Here is an 18,103-nt window from a genome sequence, read left to right as displayed (position 1 = left end):
TAAATAATGGTGAATATTTATATATGAGAACATTTATTCTATAGAGACAAACGGTAATCAATTGGGCATACAAACCTTCCACTTATCTCCAATAAAAATCTGAGCAACGTCCCATACTGTGATCATTAATATCTACCAACAAACGTCTGACAATTAATTACTCTGAAGATACGATACTTCTTACACAGTCATTTACAAAATTCTCCTAATTTTCCCTGATTTCCAGTCTTTTTCCGCTGAACTTCCCTGACCTGCATCATTTTCCCGGAATTTTCCCTGATTTCCAGTCTTTTTCCGCTGAACTTCTCTGACCTGCATCATTTTCCCGGAATTTTTCCTGATTTCCAGTCTTTTTCCCCTGAACTTCCCTGACCTGCATCACTTTCCCTGATTTCCAGTCTTTTTCCCCTGAACTTCCCTAACCTGCATCATTTTCCCGGAATTTTTCCTGATTTCCAGTCTTTTTCCCCTGAACTTCCCTGACCTGCATCATTTTCCCGGAATTTTTCCTGATTTCCAGTCTTTTTCCCCTGAACTTCCCTGACCTGCATCATTTTCCCTGATTTCCAGTCTTTTTCCCCTGAACTTCCCTAACCTGCATCATTTTCCCTGAGTTTTTCCTGATTTCCCTGACCAATAAGAACCCACGTAATGCCCTACACATATGCGAAAGTACGTGTCGATCAGGTGTTCTAAGATCAGGATACCGTCGTCTATATTCTTCTACTGGACGCGTTGAGCTACTGTTGTAGAAGCCATAGAGAAAGTGTGTGTCATCATACTCAGCATTTGTGTACAAGTGCGGCATTTCTGACACTTTAAGGTGAACTGTCACTATGTCACTTGAAACTTACTTACGTCATCGCTTGGTCTCTTTATTACGTCTCTCTGTCATTTACATACACTTTCTTTTCCTGCACATACTATAACACTAATTCTTTTTCTGATCAACAGTACATTCTTTGGGGATTGTAAGACTGCTGCATATATTCAATACAAAATGCAAAGCGTATCATAGTCTTAAAATATTTATTGACTATAGTACGGCCCCCTTTGCAAAATATGTTTTGTTCAATAACTAACTAACTAACGAACTAACTCTATGGCCTATGGAACCCGGAGGTTCAATGCCGCGTTCACAAAAGCTCTCCACTGACTTCTATCCTTAGCTAACTGCATCCAGTTTCTACTTTGTATTCCAATCTCTGCGAGATCCATCTTAATATTGTCCTCCCATCTGCGCCTAGGTCTTCCTAATGGTCGTTTTCCGATTGGTCTTCCAGTCAACACTTTGAAAGCGTTTCTACTTTCTTCCATTCTAGCTACATGACCCGCCCACCTAAGCCTCCTAGACTTGATGACCCTAACAATGTTGGGTAAACCGTATAAATTATGTAGTTCCTCGTTATGAAGTTTCCGCCATTCCCCATTCCCATTCCTCTTGGGTCCGAATATTCGTCTCAGGATCTTGTTCTCAAATACTTTCAGTCTATGTTCTTCCCTCAGAGTAAGTGACCATGTTTCGCAGCCATACAAAACAACAGGAACGATTATCGTTTTGTATATTTTAAGCTTCAAATTCCTCGACAGAATTCGCGACGACAAGAGATTTTGAACCGAATAGTAACACGAATTCCCTGCTTTTAGTCGACATTTAATTTCTCCGTGAATATGATTTTCCTCTGTTAATATTGATCCTAGATATTTGAAACTATCCACTTTATCAAAAGTATTATTTAATATTTTAACGCATCCATAATTTGCTGTATTACGGTCCCGGCGCACTTCCATGTATTTAGTTTTCTCTGCATTTACTTCTAAACCCATGTCCCTGCAAGCGTTTAATAAGATCTCTGCATTTCTTTCTATTGTTCTCCTATCATCACCTATTAAATTTACATCATCAGCATATGCCATAACCTGGTGAATACCGTTCAACTCTAGGCCCTGGTTGCTATCTTTGATTTTCCTTATAGCGTATTCCAGAACTAAGTTAAATAATAATGGCGACAACGCATCTCCTTGTTTCAGGCCAATTTTCGACGTGAAAGCTTGATTTTGTTTATTAGTTATGTCACAGCATGCAACTGGGAGCTTCTTAGTACTGCCATCTTTCGGCAGCCAAGAAATATTTTTTTATAAGTCTATTTACCCTAATTATCGATGCAGAACAGCTCTTCAGAACTGAAAATTGATTGAGTAATTACAATAATATTGATATCAAAATTTCTTGCTTTGCAACGTATTTAATACACATATGAAATACTATATCTATTACGACAGACTTTGAGATGAAATAATCCTTCGAATTTTGGTTGCTTCATTCTTCGTGCCGTTACAAAACGACTATCGCTGATGGGAATATTCGTATTGAGACATAAATTTAAGTATTTACGAAAAAGCGTACATTGGGTAGTGATATTGCTCATTTACTCTCATATACTTTTAAAGATATCAGGGTACGCTTCCAAATTTAAAGATAAAAGTTAGGAATTTTGAAATTCGAAATTTTTTTCCCAAATAAAGGGATGTTTGAATGTGACTAATATTATAGTAATATTATACCTTTTAAAAGTCTATTTCCTTCTCTACCTCCGTCCTTTTAAATGGCGTGAATATTTTTATTATTACCGAAGACGTGGGACTTTAACCTTTAGGACACGAAGTAACTATATTTAGTTACCTAAAAATAAGGCTTGGGATACGAAGTAACTATTTATAGATACCTTGGAGTTTGCCCACTAAACCTAATTGTTTTTTAACTTTCTGGGTATCTCATATATGCACTTGCATGTGTTTTATTCAGGAGACATACTAGGCAACTGCAGAAATTGGCGCCGTATCCCAGGCTTTATTTTTTTAAAAAGGCTCCGTAATCAAAAGGTTAATAAAATGTATATGAAGTAAATTGGTCTTCACTTCGATAGACTAATATCTCTAAAACGAAACCGAATCGACACATGGTTAATTTCGACTTTTTTGCTTGTACACGTTTACTGATCCATATTACATATAATTCTCTAAAATATTATTCTTCTCTCCTGGTACACCCTGTATGACAATAACTTACAAATTAAATTGTTTACACATTTAGTATTATTATTATTATGAATGATTATAATTCTCCTAAACTTCATGGGTCTACAACTACGAAAGCTATTAGCGCGGCTACATGGCGCAGGTTCCGCTAGTTGTGTTGTTAATCTATCGGCTTCTAGCCATTATTTCTACATTTTATAATTTACATATCGTTTTAAATTCACTTAACTTATGAATTTTTATGAGGCACACATATACACTTAAAACAAACGATACTTACAATTTCTTTGGTGGATGCTGTTGAGGTAGGAATACAGGATTTTTTGGTGTTCGCAAATCCAATCGAATTTCTGATGCTGGCGATGTCATTCCACAATGAGGACACAAGCCTTCATTATCAATATACAACTGACATTTTTTATGATAGTGATGTAACTGGCCTTTTGGATCCCACTGGCACTGAAGGTACCTTCCCTACAACACAAGAAAATAATTCCTTAATAAATATACCAACGTAGTGCAGTCTTAAATTTTACTTCAAGAAATAAGTCGGTATCACGAGAAATGCTATACAAATACTACATTTTACAATAGATAAAATCTTACCTATAAGACTTCTAAAAAATTTGTAGAAAGCTACGAACGCTTTCATCGAACCACTGTCGAATTCTCAGGTTTAAATGTAAAGCTAAAGCTGCTTATTCCAGCACACTGTGTAATTGCCTCCTCCCCCCCCCCCAACAAAAAATATGATGGGAAAATATCTACGAATTTTGTTTATTAACTAGCTGAATATAGCCATTCTTCGCAAGGGGGCTGTATTTGGAAGTCAACGCCTATGAGAGTATCACAACTCACTTCAGCGACCGCGAAAACTATGAATTCGACACTAATATCGGTCCTTTCCTCCTACTTTCACACATCCCGTTAAGCGCCTCTCTGAGACTCCCCTGGTTCAAATTTAAAGAAAGAAAGAAAAAACGCTTCGCCTTGGTCTGGGGCCTGGACCAAGGTATCCATGACCAAAATTTGGTAACTCTCGGTCAATTTGTCTGGTCCCCAGGCCGGTCCCAGTAAACGCCCCTGTTTCCTGAGACCACCTGGTTCGAAATTTGAAAAAAAGCGCTTCGTCTTGATTTGGGGCATGGACTAAGGTATCCGTGACCAAATTTTGGTGCCTCTCGGCCCACTCGCCTGATCCCCAGATCGCACAGACAGACATACAAACATTTCATTTTATTGATATTAGATTTATCAGAGCCAAACTACAATTACAGAGGAACATAGATAGAGTCATATAATTGCATATGAAATACATACATGACATTATATATATATACAGGGTGTCCGAGAAGTCCTTCCCTGATTACAGAAATTGATAACTCAGGCTAGAAATATGAAACTGGTGTTGAATTGTTTACAAACTATAAAAGTTTTTGTCTGTGTTAGGTTTGTTCTGTTTTACCAAGTCTCAATTTTTTTTTGTTTTAGGTTTGTAGTACGTAAGTAAGAAGCCCAAGAAGCCATGCCAACCAACCAGGAGAAGGCACAGTGTGTCCTGTGGTACCATGAGACACGATCACCAACCACGCTGCAGAGACACTTCTTTTTATGGGGTTGTCAAGGATGAGGTCTACCGAACACGTGTACCAGATCTTGAAACCCTGCAGCAACGAATAACCACAGTCGTTGCATCGATCTCTCCAGTGATGTTGGCTAATGTGTGGATGGAAATTGAATATCGCCTAGATGTGCTACGTGCTACCAAGGGTGCTCATGTGGAAGTGTACTGATGTGACCAAAACTTTTATAGTTTGTAAACAATTCAACACGTTTCATATTTCTATCTTATTTCTAGCCTGAGTTATCAATTTCTGTAATCAGGGAAGGACTTCTCGGACACCCTGTATATTTTATATATATATAAAATTAAAATATTAGTAGTATAAATGTTTAAAAAAATGAAAAATAGTCTCGAGTATAGGTTCAAAATTCATAGAGATAACACCTCTTACTTAATTATTACTCCATACATAATGACTCTTCAAAATATTTTTGAGAACATGCGAGGATAACAGAAATCAAGATCCAGAACTGATGAAACCAACTGACTGAAATTTTTACAAGTTCTAACTATAAAGGACTCCTGGTGGATTGTAATGAGAGACCTCGTAATGTTAAATACCCAATTCTTACGCAATGATCGTTTAGGTTTAGTGAAATTAATATATTTGAGTAAATTACATTGTAAAGAGATTGTATATCAAATTTAAGTAAAAGAGAAGAGTAAGAAATCTTATGGGAAAAAAAAATGGAAAGATAAATCATTGATTCGTCGACAGTACTTCGATGAAACAATTTTAACGTCTCTACAATTTTTTAGGACTCTTATAGCAGGGTGCGAAATTGCTGGTCGGCAAGTCGACACTAGCGATCAAATATTTTAGTTTGGTAATAGCCATTTGGCCTTTCTTGTATTTGCCAAACGCTAAATGGCGATCAAACTCTCTGGTCTCTCTGGCTTCTCGATTCAGATCTAGAATTTTGTGTCCTACTTTATAGGTAAGTTTTTAATTATATAATATGCGGCCAAAGGTATTTAAGCTATTTCACATGGATACGTGTCGCAGAATAGCGAACAGGCAATTTACTCAGTATTTTAGGACGGGGAGAGGACAATACGCATGGCCAATTTATGTTATATATATATATATAGTTCAGATTGTAAAGTCTTTCGAAAAAAGGCCCTGAGGTGGATCCCAAAGAAGATGAAAAGATAATATAAAGATCTATCTTTGTTACTGTTTGGTTGATTGGTTGGCGTTCCTTTCCGCGCCAAGCCTATGTGACACGTGGGACCCGAACCACATGAGTACCGTCGGAAATCGAACCAGTGTCTTCCGCACACAAGATGCGTACACTTACTATATAGCCACAAGGGAGCTCATGATTAATGCCATTTTGTGTGTGATTGTTTAATGTCATTTTTGTAATGGCGAGATCATGAAAGGTAATATCTATTAAAAATTATACGCGTTTAACTAAATAACAATATCCTCACAGAGTAGAATCCAATGTTGAGTTTTACTTCGTCGTCGAATCGTCTGGTTTCTGGAAGTTTTTTTTCTTTTGTTTGTTTGTTTGTTAACGGTTGAATTAGAACTTTTAGGAAGAGTGTTTTAGGAAGCAAATACGTTTTAATAAATACTAAATATCAGGGTTGGCTGGTTTAAACCAGCTGTTTTTTTTTTTTTTTTTTTTTTTCATAAAAACCAACTGGTTTAAACCAAAAAACGAAAAATGTTCGTAAAAGTGTAAGTGTTTGTAAAATCTTGACGAACACACATTTGTGGGTTATCACGTTTCACTCCCGTATATTATTCGTATTATATTCAGACCTAAATTTCCCATTCATTACTCGAAAGATTATACTACAAAAGCAACTTTTTTAAAATATGTTTATAAATGTTTGTTTTGTGATTTTTTTTTTTTTTTTTTTTTGTAATTGTTATTATTGTTATGTAATTGCAATCAAATAAAAATTCTAAATGTTGTTTCGTTTCAATGTTTACTATTGATAAAATACATCGAAATGCCGTACTTTTTGTGGGGGGGAAGGGGGTCATAGAGACCTCACGAGAGGCATTTAGTGAAATGAGAAGTATCTTTGGTATCTATTTATGTATAAATGAGTCTGAGCCAAAGTGGACTCAAATAATTCGTATCTTTATTCACTTTTCTTACTGATATGCAAATTAAGTCGTTGTATTTCTTTAATTTGGACCAATAAAAGTTGTTGTTAACTAACTTGAACTAAATTAGTTCTTCTGTACTCCGTAGTACTTTGAAATTGTTCATATGTAATTCTGTATAATGGTTTCACTTGTGCAACTGTTTATCTTTTTGTTCTTCTGAAATGACTCTTAACAGTTATATTAAGAAGCATGTAAAGATCAGTACAACGTATTTTTATCAGGATTCCTTCGTGAGTGAGTCGGCAGACGTATCGCATTTGTGGCCAATAGGTCCTGGTTCCAAGTTCAAATGGAGACAATTTCTCTCGGATGTAACTCGAGAAGCAGTTTTTATTCCGCTTTAAGCTTATGTAACCCCTTCCAGCATAACCAGGCTGTTGCATAATAACATCAAGGCGAAACAAACTTATTTCTGTCTGTATATGATATGAATATATAGAGCAAAGTATTTAAACCAAATAAACCTGGTTTAACCCAAAAAAAAACTTTTGTTTTTTGTTTTTTCAATAAAAACCATGGTTTTTGCCAACCCTGCTAAATATGCATCCTATTAAATCAAGTAGTAGTTTCTTTCCACTTACCTGTGAACAAAACAACCCACAACCCGGACAACAGTTATGAATTTTAAGTCTCTGCCGGTGAACATCGCACAACAGCAGAAACGGGACTTTGGCGCTGGGACGCAGCATTTGTAAATTATTTACAACATTGCAACATCCAATTAATCTTCCATCTATCGTATCAATCGCCTGACAAAATATCTCCGTTTTATTGTGGTCCAAAGCTGCATACGGCGTTGATGATATTTTACAACAACACAAAATTCGACTCAATGCAGGATTCGCCTGGAATTCAAACAAAACACCATATAAAGTCATTATTATTCACAACACTAACAATCAAAACATAAGTATTACATTAATTTTATTTCAAACTAAATAAGTTGCTTCATGCATTGAATTGGCTAGTTATTGATGAGTGATCGCAGGTTCTAATACTGTTGGAAACACCGCGGCCAATATTTGAAATTACACTGTATGGCCCCTTACATTTACCTTTACTCACAGACAATACTTCCGAGGTATTGTTTTGATTAATATTTCTGTCTCAAACAATGCGTTAATATACGTCAGGTTTACTTGAGGTTACATAATTACTGCCTCCTTTCTTCAGTGATGATATGAAGTGTGAACGTGCAATAAAAGCAAGGATACGAACGGCGAAAGAAGAAAAAGGAAAGACTATTTTGTGGGACCTTGAATAAAGAGTTCAGAAAAAAAACTTAGAAAATGCTTCTTGGAGTATTGTACAGTATGGGTCAGAAACATGGACATTACGCAAAAATTATAAGAAACGAATAGAAACTTGCGAAATGTGAGTGTGGAGAAGAATGGAAAGAAAGCTGGGTCGAGCAGAAAATGAATGACAGGGTCTTAGAAGTTGTGGAGGAAAAGAACGATTTTAGATATTATTAAGAAGAGGAAGAGAAACTGGTTGGGACATTGACTAAGAAGGAACTGTACCATGAGGGACGTGCAAGAGGGTATGGTGGCAGGAAAGAGAGGGAGAGGGCGAAGGAGACTATATTTAATGGACGACATCAAAACAGAAATCGTACGTGAAGACGAAGAAGTTAGCGGAAGACAGTGAAGCATAGAAACTTTTCAGTTGTAGCAAGTGACCTGCCAATAATGGCAAAATACCTATGATGATGATGATGATTCTTCAGTACATTTTAGAAAATGACGCATGATGGAGTAAACACTGTTCAAAATACAGGAATCCTTAATCATGACCACTACCTCAGATCACTTCATGTAAGTATTTGGTTTGATTTGTAATGTGTTCCGTTTGCTTGATTTAAGCCATTTCAATCATGTTTATCATTCATTTAAAACGGACCACTACACTGAACTTTTTCGCTCTCACTTCTTCACTTGAATTTTATCATGCTGCAGTTATTACGGAAAATTGTATCGAAGAAAAATCCCAAAATTAACCTACCCCTTGTGATTTTTTAAATGAAAAAAGATGTATACCATATTGTAAGTTTCTTCATGGAATATTTATTATAAAATTGCCTACGTTGCTTTTGAAGAATCGTCCGAAAAAGAAATCCCAGCACCAAGAGTAAACTATGCCTTGTGAATTTTTTAATATATATAATTATTTTTATTATATTATAGATTTCTTAATGTAATATTTATTTATGAAATACAAGGTCTATCCCGAAAATAATGCACCCGTTTTTATTTTAAGAAATTTATTAAACCGATTCGTACAATTACTTAATATTCTTCGAAATACATCCCTCCTGCTTCAACACACTTGTTCCAATGCGATTTCCATGCTTTATATGTGTCCTGAAAGTCCGTCACAGGGATGTCCTTTAGTACCGTCGTCGTAGCCGCCTTGATGTTCTCCAAGGTCCCCAAATGCTGTTCTTTGAGAGATTTTTTAATCTTCGGGAACAAAAAGAAGTCGGGCGGGGACAAATCAGAACTAACTGTAAGGCAGCTGGGGCGACGCGGAGATGCCGGGCTTGGTTGAAACAAAACTTTATCGCCTATCGCTGCTCGAGAGTTCTTTCCATCTTGATTTCGACCGAGCACTCACACAAGGGTTCACTGAAACAGGCACTGTGATTCTCCAGGAGATCGAAGGTGACTGGCGCTGGTCGCACTGTGTTCCCAAGACTCCATCCACCCTTCTGTGCGCAAGCGGCAACGCTGTGCGATGGATAGTCGCGGCAGAAGGAAATGGGGTGCATTCATTTCGAGACAGTCCCTATATGAACAAAATTACCCGAGTCGTTTTCCAGAAAATCATCCATAAGGCAAACTTACCAAGAGTAAACTATTCCTTCTGGATTTCAGTGAGCCTTGTTGGGCTATCAGCCAGGTAAAGATATTGACATCCGACGTTTCGAACGCTGATGTTGCATTTATCTTCAGGGATTGTCATAAAAAGACCGGAGATATGTAGGCATGTATATATGGTGACTACTTAGGGACAGAGATATGAATTTTTGGGACAGAATAATAAAGGACGGAAGGAACAGAACAATAGCTATTTCACGGGAAAGGAACGGTCTATATAGAGACAAGGGTTTCAACTCACCTTATCTAGTAGGCCCTTTTCAGGAGCAAAAAACACGTTCAACAAAGCCATTCTTCGTAGCTACAACAATAGCCAATCAGAAACTAGTATTTCCTCCAGCCAATCACAAGCCCCTATTCATAGCTGTGCCCCTAATGGTCACCATATATACATGCCCATATCTCCGGTTTCTTTATTACAATTCCTGAAGATGAAGGCAATGTCTCCATTCGAAACGTCGGGTGTCAATACCTTCACCTGGTTGATAGCCCGTGAAAATTTACTAAAATTACTTTTTAGTAAATCCGGAAAAAATTCAATTTTTTCTTCGTATCCCTCCTGAGTTTTTCCCAGAGAAACGATTTACACTATATTACAGGATTACAAATGAAACATTGATTTATGGAAAATAAACAAAATCCTTAAAAGAGACGTTTTTTTCAGAAAATTACATTGTTTTCTTCAGTAAACTAGTGACATCTGAACTATTCATTACAAAACTCTATAAGAAGAAAGCAACGCAAAGAACAATCTCAGAAGTAACTTACCACATTTGCTACTGCACTACACTCTGGATTAGCAGGAGCATTTTCGGATGATGAATCTGCTAAACTCGGCGACGGAATGTTTCCATTCTGAGCACCCAAACAAAGCCTTTTATTCTGATCTGAAGGGGGAAAAAAATTAAAAAAAGGAAAACAATATTATTACACACACAAAAAAAAAAAAAGGGAACTACTATTTTTTTCTTTCTTTACCTCCCTATCAGGAAACTACTCTCTGTGCACACCAAGTTTGTTATTATTTGTTACAATCACGACACCATAAACATTTCAATATACATCACATCTATGGTAGGAACGCGATTTCTACACTAAATTCATACTAACAGCTCTCTGACCTCAGTAAACATGAAAATACAGTCATTTATTTCAAAGCAATAACAAATAAAGACAAGAACTGGTAACAGTTTGGCTTTGTTTTATCTCTTGTTGGATTACAGTTTGATTTTCGATTTTGTTTGAAATGAAATGAAATGAAATCTTCGAATTTAACGTCCAACGATTATGCCTGTTGCGCTAAGGGAAACGATGATTAAAGCAAGTAAACGATGGTGCAATTGGTGGAATGAGAAAGTGGGAGGATATGGGAGTACCCCGAGAAAACCTACGAGCACGAAGTTGTCCACCACAAACTTATTTGGCCAGGATCTTTTCCGTGACCTTTTCTTTACAAAATCATAAAATTTCGTAACACTCTCAAGAACGAACTTGGGTGCGAATTAGGCCGAATTTTCATCCATGCATAAGAAACGTGGTTTGGTTGCGATTTGATAGCATCTAAAGCCGACCATAGACATTTTTTGGTGGTGAATTTTGACGTTCTATAGAACAACATTTTCCAGTACTTACATTTGTACAGATATATATAATAAATAAATAAATAAATAAAAAAAAATCGTGACCCAAAAGCTAAATTTCTTGACTTTCATGACCGTTTTCTGATTTCGTGACTTTTTTGTGACCGATAGACACCCTGCCAGCAGGGTATATGATACATGAACCTACAGCTTAATGTGGAATTTGAACCACATGAGCTCGCACCAGGAATCGAACTCGGGCCTTTTGCATCAATACTCAGCCATGAGAGAGTCTGGATTATACTGTTTCAGTGGTTTCTCAACTGCAATTCTCTCCTGCTTACTTCCGATCTTAGGAGAATACACATGACTCAGATTTTTCTCAGACTTTTGAAATGATCTCACCAAGACTTCTTTCCATATTTGTTTTATGATAGAATTTCCCATTAGCTTACTTATATTAACTGTTTGCTTGATTTTTATATCTCCCGATAGGTACCCAGCAATGGTTCCTTTCGATATTGTATGCTGAGTCACATGAAGTTTGTCCTACTCTTTTACAGAAATTCAGAAAAGTAAGTGTGAAAGGATTAACATGATTCCCTGAGAGGTCCCACAGAACGAGTACAGGCGGTGTGTTTTGATTTGATTTTGAAATTAAACGTTCCCAATCAAATGGTTTGACAAAACGAGTCCAATAATAAAACTGCGGAAACGCTTTTTATTCATGTAACTTTAATATAGAAATTTTTGGTGAAAACACTAACCTATGCTTATTCCTATTGTGATGATCACTTTTCAAGCATTTATTTTAGCACTAATGTTGCTACCATCTGCCAGGTACCACCGGAAGAACGTTGACTTCTAAAGATTTTTATAAATATTTTCACCTCACTTCTCCCCTACCTCTAAAAAAAAAAAAAAAAAAAAAAAACTATCTAGGGATACAAGTTTTTTGCACCAAGAACTTGAAAAAATCGCGTTTTGTCGCACTTTCCAAATAAAGTTTCGCATTTTGAACTCTTGTGGAAAAGATATTCCCTGAGATTTTTACAATTGTTCCTTTTATTTATGGATTACGATAGAAATAAACCATTAATTACCTAACAACAAAATATAAATACACTGGATATTTCACTTGACATTGTAAATTTCATTTATAGAAAATTATATTCTTTTAACGAACTGGACGAAAATCAATAACTAAACTTTTTATCAAAAGAAAAGTATGCTGTATTCTGAAAACGCATAGGCACAAGTTACATTCAAGCATCAAACAGCTTTCACAAAGAATCACATATTTCTGTACTTTGGGAGTCTTTTCAATGGGAAGAAAGCTTCTAGAATGATCTTTCTGCACATTTTTTTTAAGATACGTTCAACACTATCCCTCTTTTTACTTGGTAACAAACAAGTATGCTTTAGTTTTTTCACCAAAAAGGCCCTGCCGCAAAACGTTCAATCGAGTACTGAGTCTGTCAACACGACTATTCAACAGATATGCTGTCACGAATTTGTCTGTCTCAGTGAAAGTTATAAAACCGACAAGGACGGCTCCTCCCCATCCAGCTGCAATGGTGACAGCTAACGCGCAACATGTTTTCTATAGCCGTATCCGAATCACCAAAATGCAACGTTCATGCTACGTTATACCGTTCCGTCAGCGGAAAACTGGCGTTTTACATTAATGAAAACTTAAAAAAAAAAAAAAAAAAAAAAAAAAAAAAACGCGTTATTTCGCGTGTTGTTAGAAATTTCGCGCAAAACTGCCAATTTCGCGTTTTATCGCGCAACGGACACCAATGAAAATACACAAAGAACACCATAAAACGTCAAGAAACTGAAAATTATCTAATTCTGACGCATTTCGTTTCATCGTTCATTGCGAAAAACTCGTGGTTCTACTAATATCAAAGATAAAAACTTTAATCAGAGAAAAAAAAATTCCAAACAGTTTCGTTGCCATAAAGCAACTTTATCAATGTCTTTAAATGCGCTGCTAGGACAGAATTTTTAAAGAGTTTGGTTTACCGAAACTCCTTTATACATTTATCTTGTGTGTCTGCCGGAGACAAAAAATCTCACGAATTACCTCATGCATCAACATCCATTTCACTCAGGATGTGAAAGGTAAAAGTGAATCGGAAACTTTTCTGCTCCTCCAAGAAATTACGGTTGGAGACGTCATTAGTGGGGAGAAAAGAAATCGCGAACAGCATGGTAATATGTCATTTCATCTCTTTCTGAGACATGGAAGAATATGGGAAAAGCATTTTAAGGATAGTTGCGCGGAAGATGTTGCCAAAAGTACTGTTCTGTGTTCTGCAACAGCTATAGTAGTATCAGTGATCATTGCGAATCAAAAGAGAATTTATTATTATAATTTACTATATTTACCAAGTCTTACTGAGAAATCACATACCTAAAGAATCGGCTTCTAGTTTTCTCTTTTCCTGTAATGTCTGGCAAGCTTCAGCAATAATCGGACTTTCACTTCTACTGTTCGTACCTAAGAAACGACAAAAACAAAAAGTTACTAATTAGTTAAAACAGGAAAATACTACATTAAAGTTAACAATCATTTGCAGAATGAAACGCTCCGTCCCCTCCAATCTCGCTCCGGTTTGCTTGCTAGCCTGGTGTTACTCTGGTAGTGACACAGTCAGGCGAACTTCATCCGAAGATAATTTGAAATTTTGTTGACCGCATACTTAGCATACTCACAAGCAAATCCGTGAGAATGGAGGTGGTTTCAAAAAGGAAGGTAGGTATAAGAAGAAGGAAAATAGGAAAGGGGAAAAGATTACACTAGAAGAATCTAATAGTAAAAGGTAAAGAGAGGGAGGAAGCAAGAAAGATGGAGAGGAAAGGGGAAAAGATGAAGGTAAGAGAGGAAGATTAGGATAAGGCATGAGGGAAAGGATAGTTGGAGAGGAAGGGAAAGACCCCCGAAAGTACGTCGACATCTTCCTTAAACTTAAATTTACTTGCTTACTGAATAAGTAGTTTCGGTCATCTTAAAGAGCCTTGTTCACTCTCTAACTTGAGAGAACGTTATTTACTATGTCGATATTAATTATTCCTTAATTGCATTTTGTCTTTTGTGTCATCATCACATCTGTCGACAATTAGTTATAAACACACATGTTCGAGGTTACTTTCATAGAAAGAACACTTATCATTTACGCAACCGTATACGATTGAGAAAATAAATATCACTTCTTATAATATGTCTGAAAATAATGTTATATTATTACCTTATGTTTATGTAACTACATGAAGTTTTATCCTCTAAGCTTTATTCTGTTGATTCTTAACCTTATATTAGAAAATATTCATATATATATACCCTTATTCTAATTATAATAAATTTCAAGGAGATACGAATTAAATATATGAATACCATCTTTCCTTTTATTTTTATTATAAACATACTACGCTACTGCATTCCAATACGAAAAATGTATATAAACAAAAATACTTGAATATATATATTTGCAATAACACAATAATAGAATATGCGTAGATTTGAATATCACAGCAAAAATTCAAATCATCACAGTTCGTACTTAATATTATTACATAAGCACAAGTTATAATATGAGAGACAATAAGAATCATCTATATTCAGTCTTGAGTGGTATGAATACTGAGTATGGTGAAATATATATATGTAACTTTTGAAATGGTTACAAATATTACTATAAACAACAGTAAAAGTAGCATCATTTATGTTACACGCTGGATATTAGATATTCAAGTAATTATGGAATATAAAGCACCTGACACACCATGTTTAGAATGCTTAATGATTCATGGTTATAATTTATACTAATATATAGACAATATAAAACAATCTTTAAATTAACAATTATTTAGATCCGAGTTTAGTATTTAAAAAGTTGAAAGTAAAAATAAAAAAAATAAAATTCAATAAATGCACATAACCGGAATGTTAGTCTTTGATATTAGCTCGTGTAAAGTTATTATTTGCACTTGAAGAAATTAATCCATATTATTTTTCCTTTGTGAATTACTTCGAAGTGAAGTAATATTTCCTCGAAACTAATTGTTTGCACAGTTTAAATCTCCTTATCATAAATTGGCCAAATGGTTGTAGTCAGATTGAGTTACTATCCTTTGAATCGGGGAACAAACACCGTTAGCTGAATAGTTCGGGTTCTTAACTGTATTGATGTTTTGATGAACATGGTTGTCCGATGAATATAATGCAGTATTTGGTAAATAATCTTATGAGCTGCTGTTACACATTAGTCGATATAAAGATCTACGTGGCAGAAGGCAGTTTAACACACACTTGCACTAAAGTCATAAGGTAGGCCTGATTTAATAAATTCACTGATAAATTTACTATTTGGTACTGGATTCACTTGCACTTGGATTCAGCTTGCACTCAATGCTAACAGAACTGACGGTTTACAGATCTTTACTATGCACTGATATTAAATTAACGAGGATTGCCTGACGACTCGTATTACATCTCACCAATAATATATCTTTTAATAACAATTATAATACAATTTATGGCAACAGACAAAATTTGTCAAACAAACAGTTCACATTATTTTATCATAGATGGCAGTTACGACGGCGCATCGAAGTTCCATGTATGGAAGTCAATGTTAACTTTCATTTATTTCCTTTAAGTACTCGAGCCCATCCGGGTACAAGTAAAAATTAGTATTTGAAACACATTGGTAAATGAGGCAACTTTAATCAGAGGCAACGAACTCTCCTCTATTTATTTGAATGACTAAATTGTTTTGCATTGAAACATGTCTCACTTTAGAATATAGTATAATAAGCAAAAAAAAATATATATATATATAAATTCAGGCATAATCATTTGCAGTTTAACTAAGGGCCTGAATCGTTCATCTTAGGAGACACTAATTGTTCATAAAGATTGAATAAATCATGTAGGTTACTCAATTCTACGCAATACGTCACGTAGTAATAAGTACTCTAATCTACGTTAGGTTACGTTGATAAATACGTGCATTTGAGATAGTATTCACGAGGTTCCATACGATCCATCATACGGGATACCACTTCAAAAAAAAAATCCCGACAAGAAAAATTAAGTGAAAGAAATATGCTTCATAAACTTAAATGCTGGTAGTAAACCACAAAAGTGGAGAAAATTGATTGAAATTCCTTTAAGAAACTTTTTATATCAAAAATATATATTCAAAACAGCAAAATAACACTGAAATTATTATCTGGATAAGTTACACTAACTCTTCAGCAGAAGTAGTCCAGCTTCAAGCCCAATGATTATTATATAACTAGTTTTTACAAAGTATCAATAAAATCGTTAAAGAAAAAAATATTCGGCTTATTTGATCATTCGCCTTAACTTAATAAGTGAACTGAGAACTATTATTGTTATTATCGGTTGGATTACATAAGCTGATGTCGATTTATGGTCCATACTACCGAGCATTCACCATCGTTACTTCGCTTGTACAGTTTCATCTCTTAATATTATTAAAAAGGGCTCAAAGATTATGGACAGGGATCTCATTTCTAAATAGTCATACAGACTCAAAACTACCAATCTCAAGTAGGCAAGAGAATGAGCTGCACTGCACTTGCCGAAAATAACCTTTTTTTTTTAATATTGCCCTTTTCAATGAGCGCAGAAATCAAAAATAGCTACTAAATAGCGAAATATCTTAAAGCTTTTTTTTTTTCACACGCAGTATAAATGAAATATGAATCTATAACATTAATCCTTCAATTGTTACTCAACTGTCTCGAACACGAAGGCGGAAAGAAAAAAAATGTTGGGTTGAACTACAACTGTAAACTTTGTTTTCATAAACGGCTCATGAGAAATAAGTTACCCCATATGTAGTTAGCGTATAAACTATTTTGGACCACTAACGTTAGTTTCTAAAACTTCTGTTGTATCGATAGAACTTATCAAATGTCTAGCAAGCAAATCACTATATTTTCTACTATCTAATATGCACTCAACTTCTGATCAGTTACGGATTTTTTTTTTTTTTTTTTTGGACAAATATATGGAGGCAAAATGTTGAAATCCAGAGAAAGTATAGTTACGTAGCCTACCAATTTGAAAAAAGGTGGTCTATTCCTCGCTAAGACATACTCAGCAGATATTAGATGACTTACATTTATTTTATTTTAGGTAGACTACCCCTTGATATGAATTTATTTTAGCCTATCTCAATTATTTAGATGAAAATCAACCTGTCAGATCATATACTGTTACGATGGATACTCTCATGATGGTATTGAGTGAAGCATATTAAAACAAAAACAAGGCACCATATCCAAATAAACCATAAAATTTGGTATCCCTTGTATCTTTGAAGCGAAGAGCCCCAAACTCAATATATTTTAAACGAAGTATTTCACAATTACCATGAATTATAACAAAGAGGCGCATACAGCTGCGCTCTAATCCACTCAGGGACTAAACATCATATACAAGATTCGTAGTATTTCTAATACGTCGACGTAAACTTACAATGGGGCTACACAAACAAAGTAACAGTCACAACGTAAATAAATGGAGTAACTGGTGCCTACACATAAAAAGCTTATTTCACTCAATTACTAAACCACACTGTCATTAGAGAACACTCACTACTATCACTTGAACCCATGCATAATTATACTAGCAATTTACCTATCCATCATTCTACAAAAGGCTTTTTTTTTTTTTTTTTTTTTTTTTTTTTTTGGTAGGGATAGCTACACTTCAATATGCTTAACTAGCGTAAAGTAAATAATGGCATATACATTACAAGATTGGCACACCCACGTAACAAATTTTACTTTCTCTGCATAGACATTG

General features: G+C 35.3%; 1 protein-coding gene across 8 annotated transcripts in view; it reads right to left on the bottom strand.

Moving 5' to 3' along the window:
- G9a (histone-lysine N-methyltransferase G9a) overlaps positions 1-18,103 on the bottom strand; it is a 118,791-nt gene that overhangs the window by 65,781 nt on the left and 34,907 nt on the right. For all 8 annotated transcript variants that reach the window (XM_081764091.1, XM_081764093.1, XM_081764095.1 and 5 more), the window contains exons 3-6: positions 13,676-13,762; positions 10,442-10,560; positions 7,376-7,639; positions 3,320-3,513 (exon numbers count right to left, since the gene is read on the bottom strand). In XM_081764091.1, the coding sequence (XP_081620217.1) occupies positions 3,320-3,513; positions 7,376-7,639; positions 10,442-10,560; positions 13,676-13,762 (664 nt within the window). The remainder of the gene's footprint in view (positions 1-3,319; positions 3,514-7,375; positions 7,640-10,441; positions 10,561-13,675; positions 13,763-18,103) is intronic.

The sequence above is a fragment of the Thermobia domestica genome, chromosome 7 (genome assembly GCF_964235325.1).
Source record: "Thermobia domestica chromosome 7, izTheDome1.hap1.1, whole genome shotgun sequence".
In the NCBI taxonomy this organism is placed as follows: domain Eukaryota; kingdom Metazoa; phylum Arthropoda; class Insecta; order Zygentoma; family Lepismatidae; genus Thermobia; species Thermobia domestica.
This window is presented reverse-complemented; position numbering and strand designations above follow the sequence as displayed.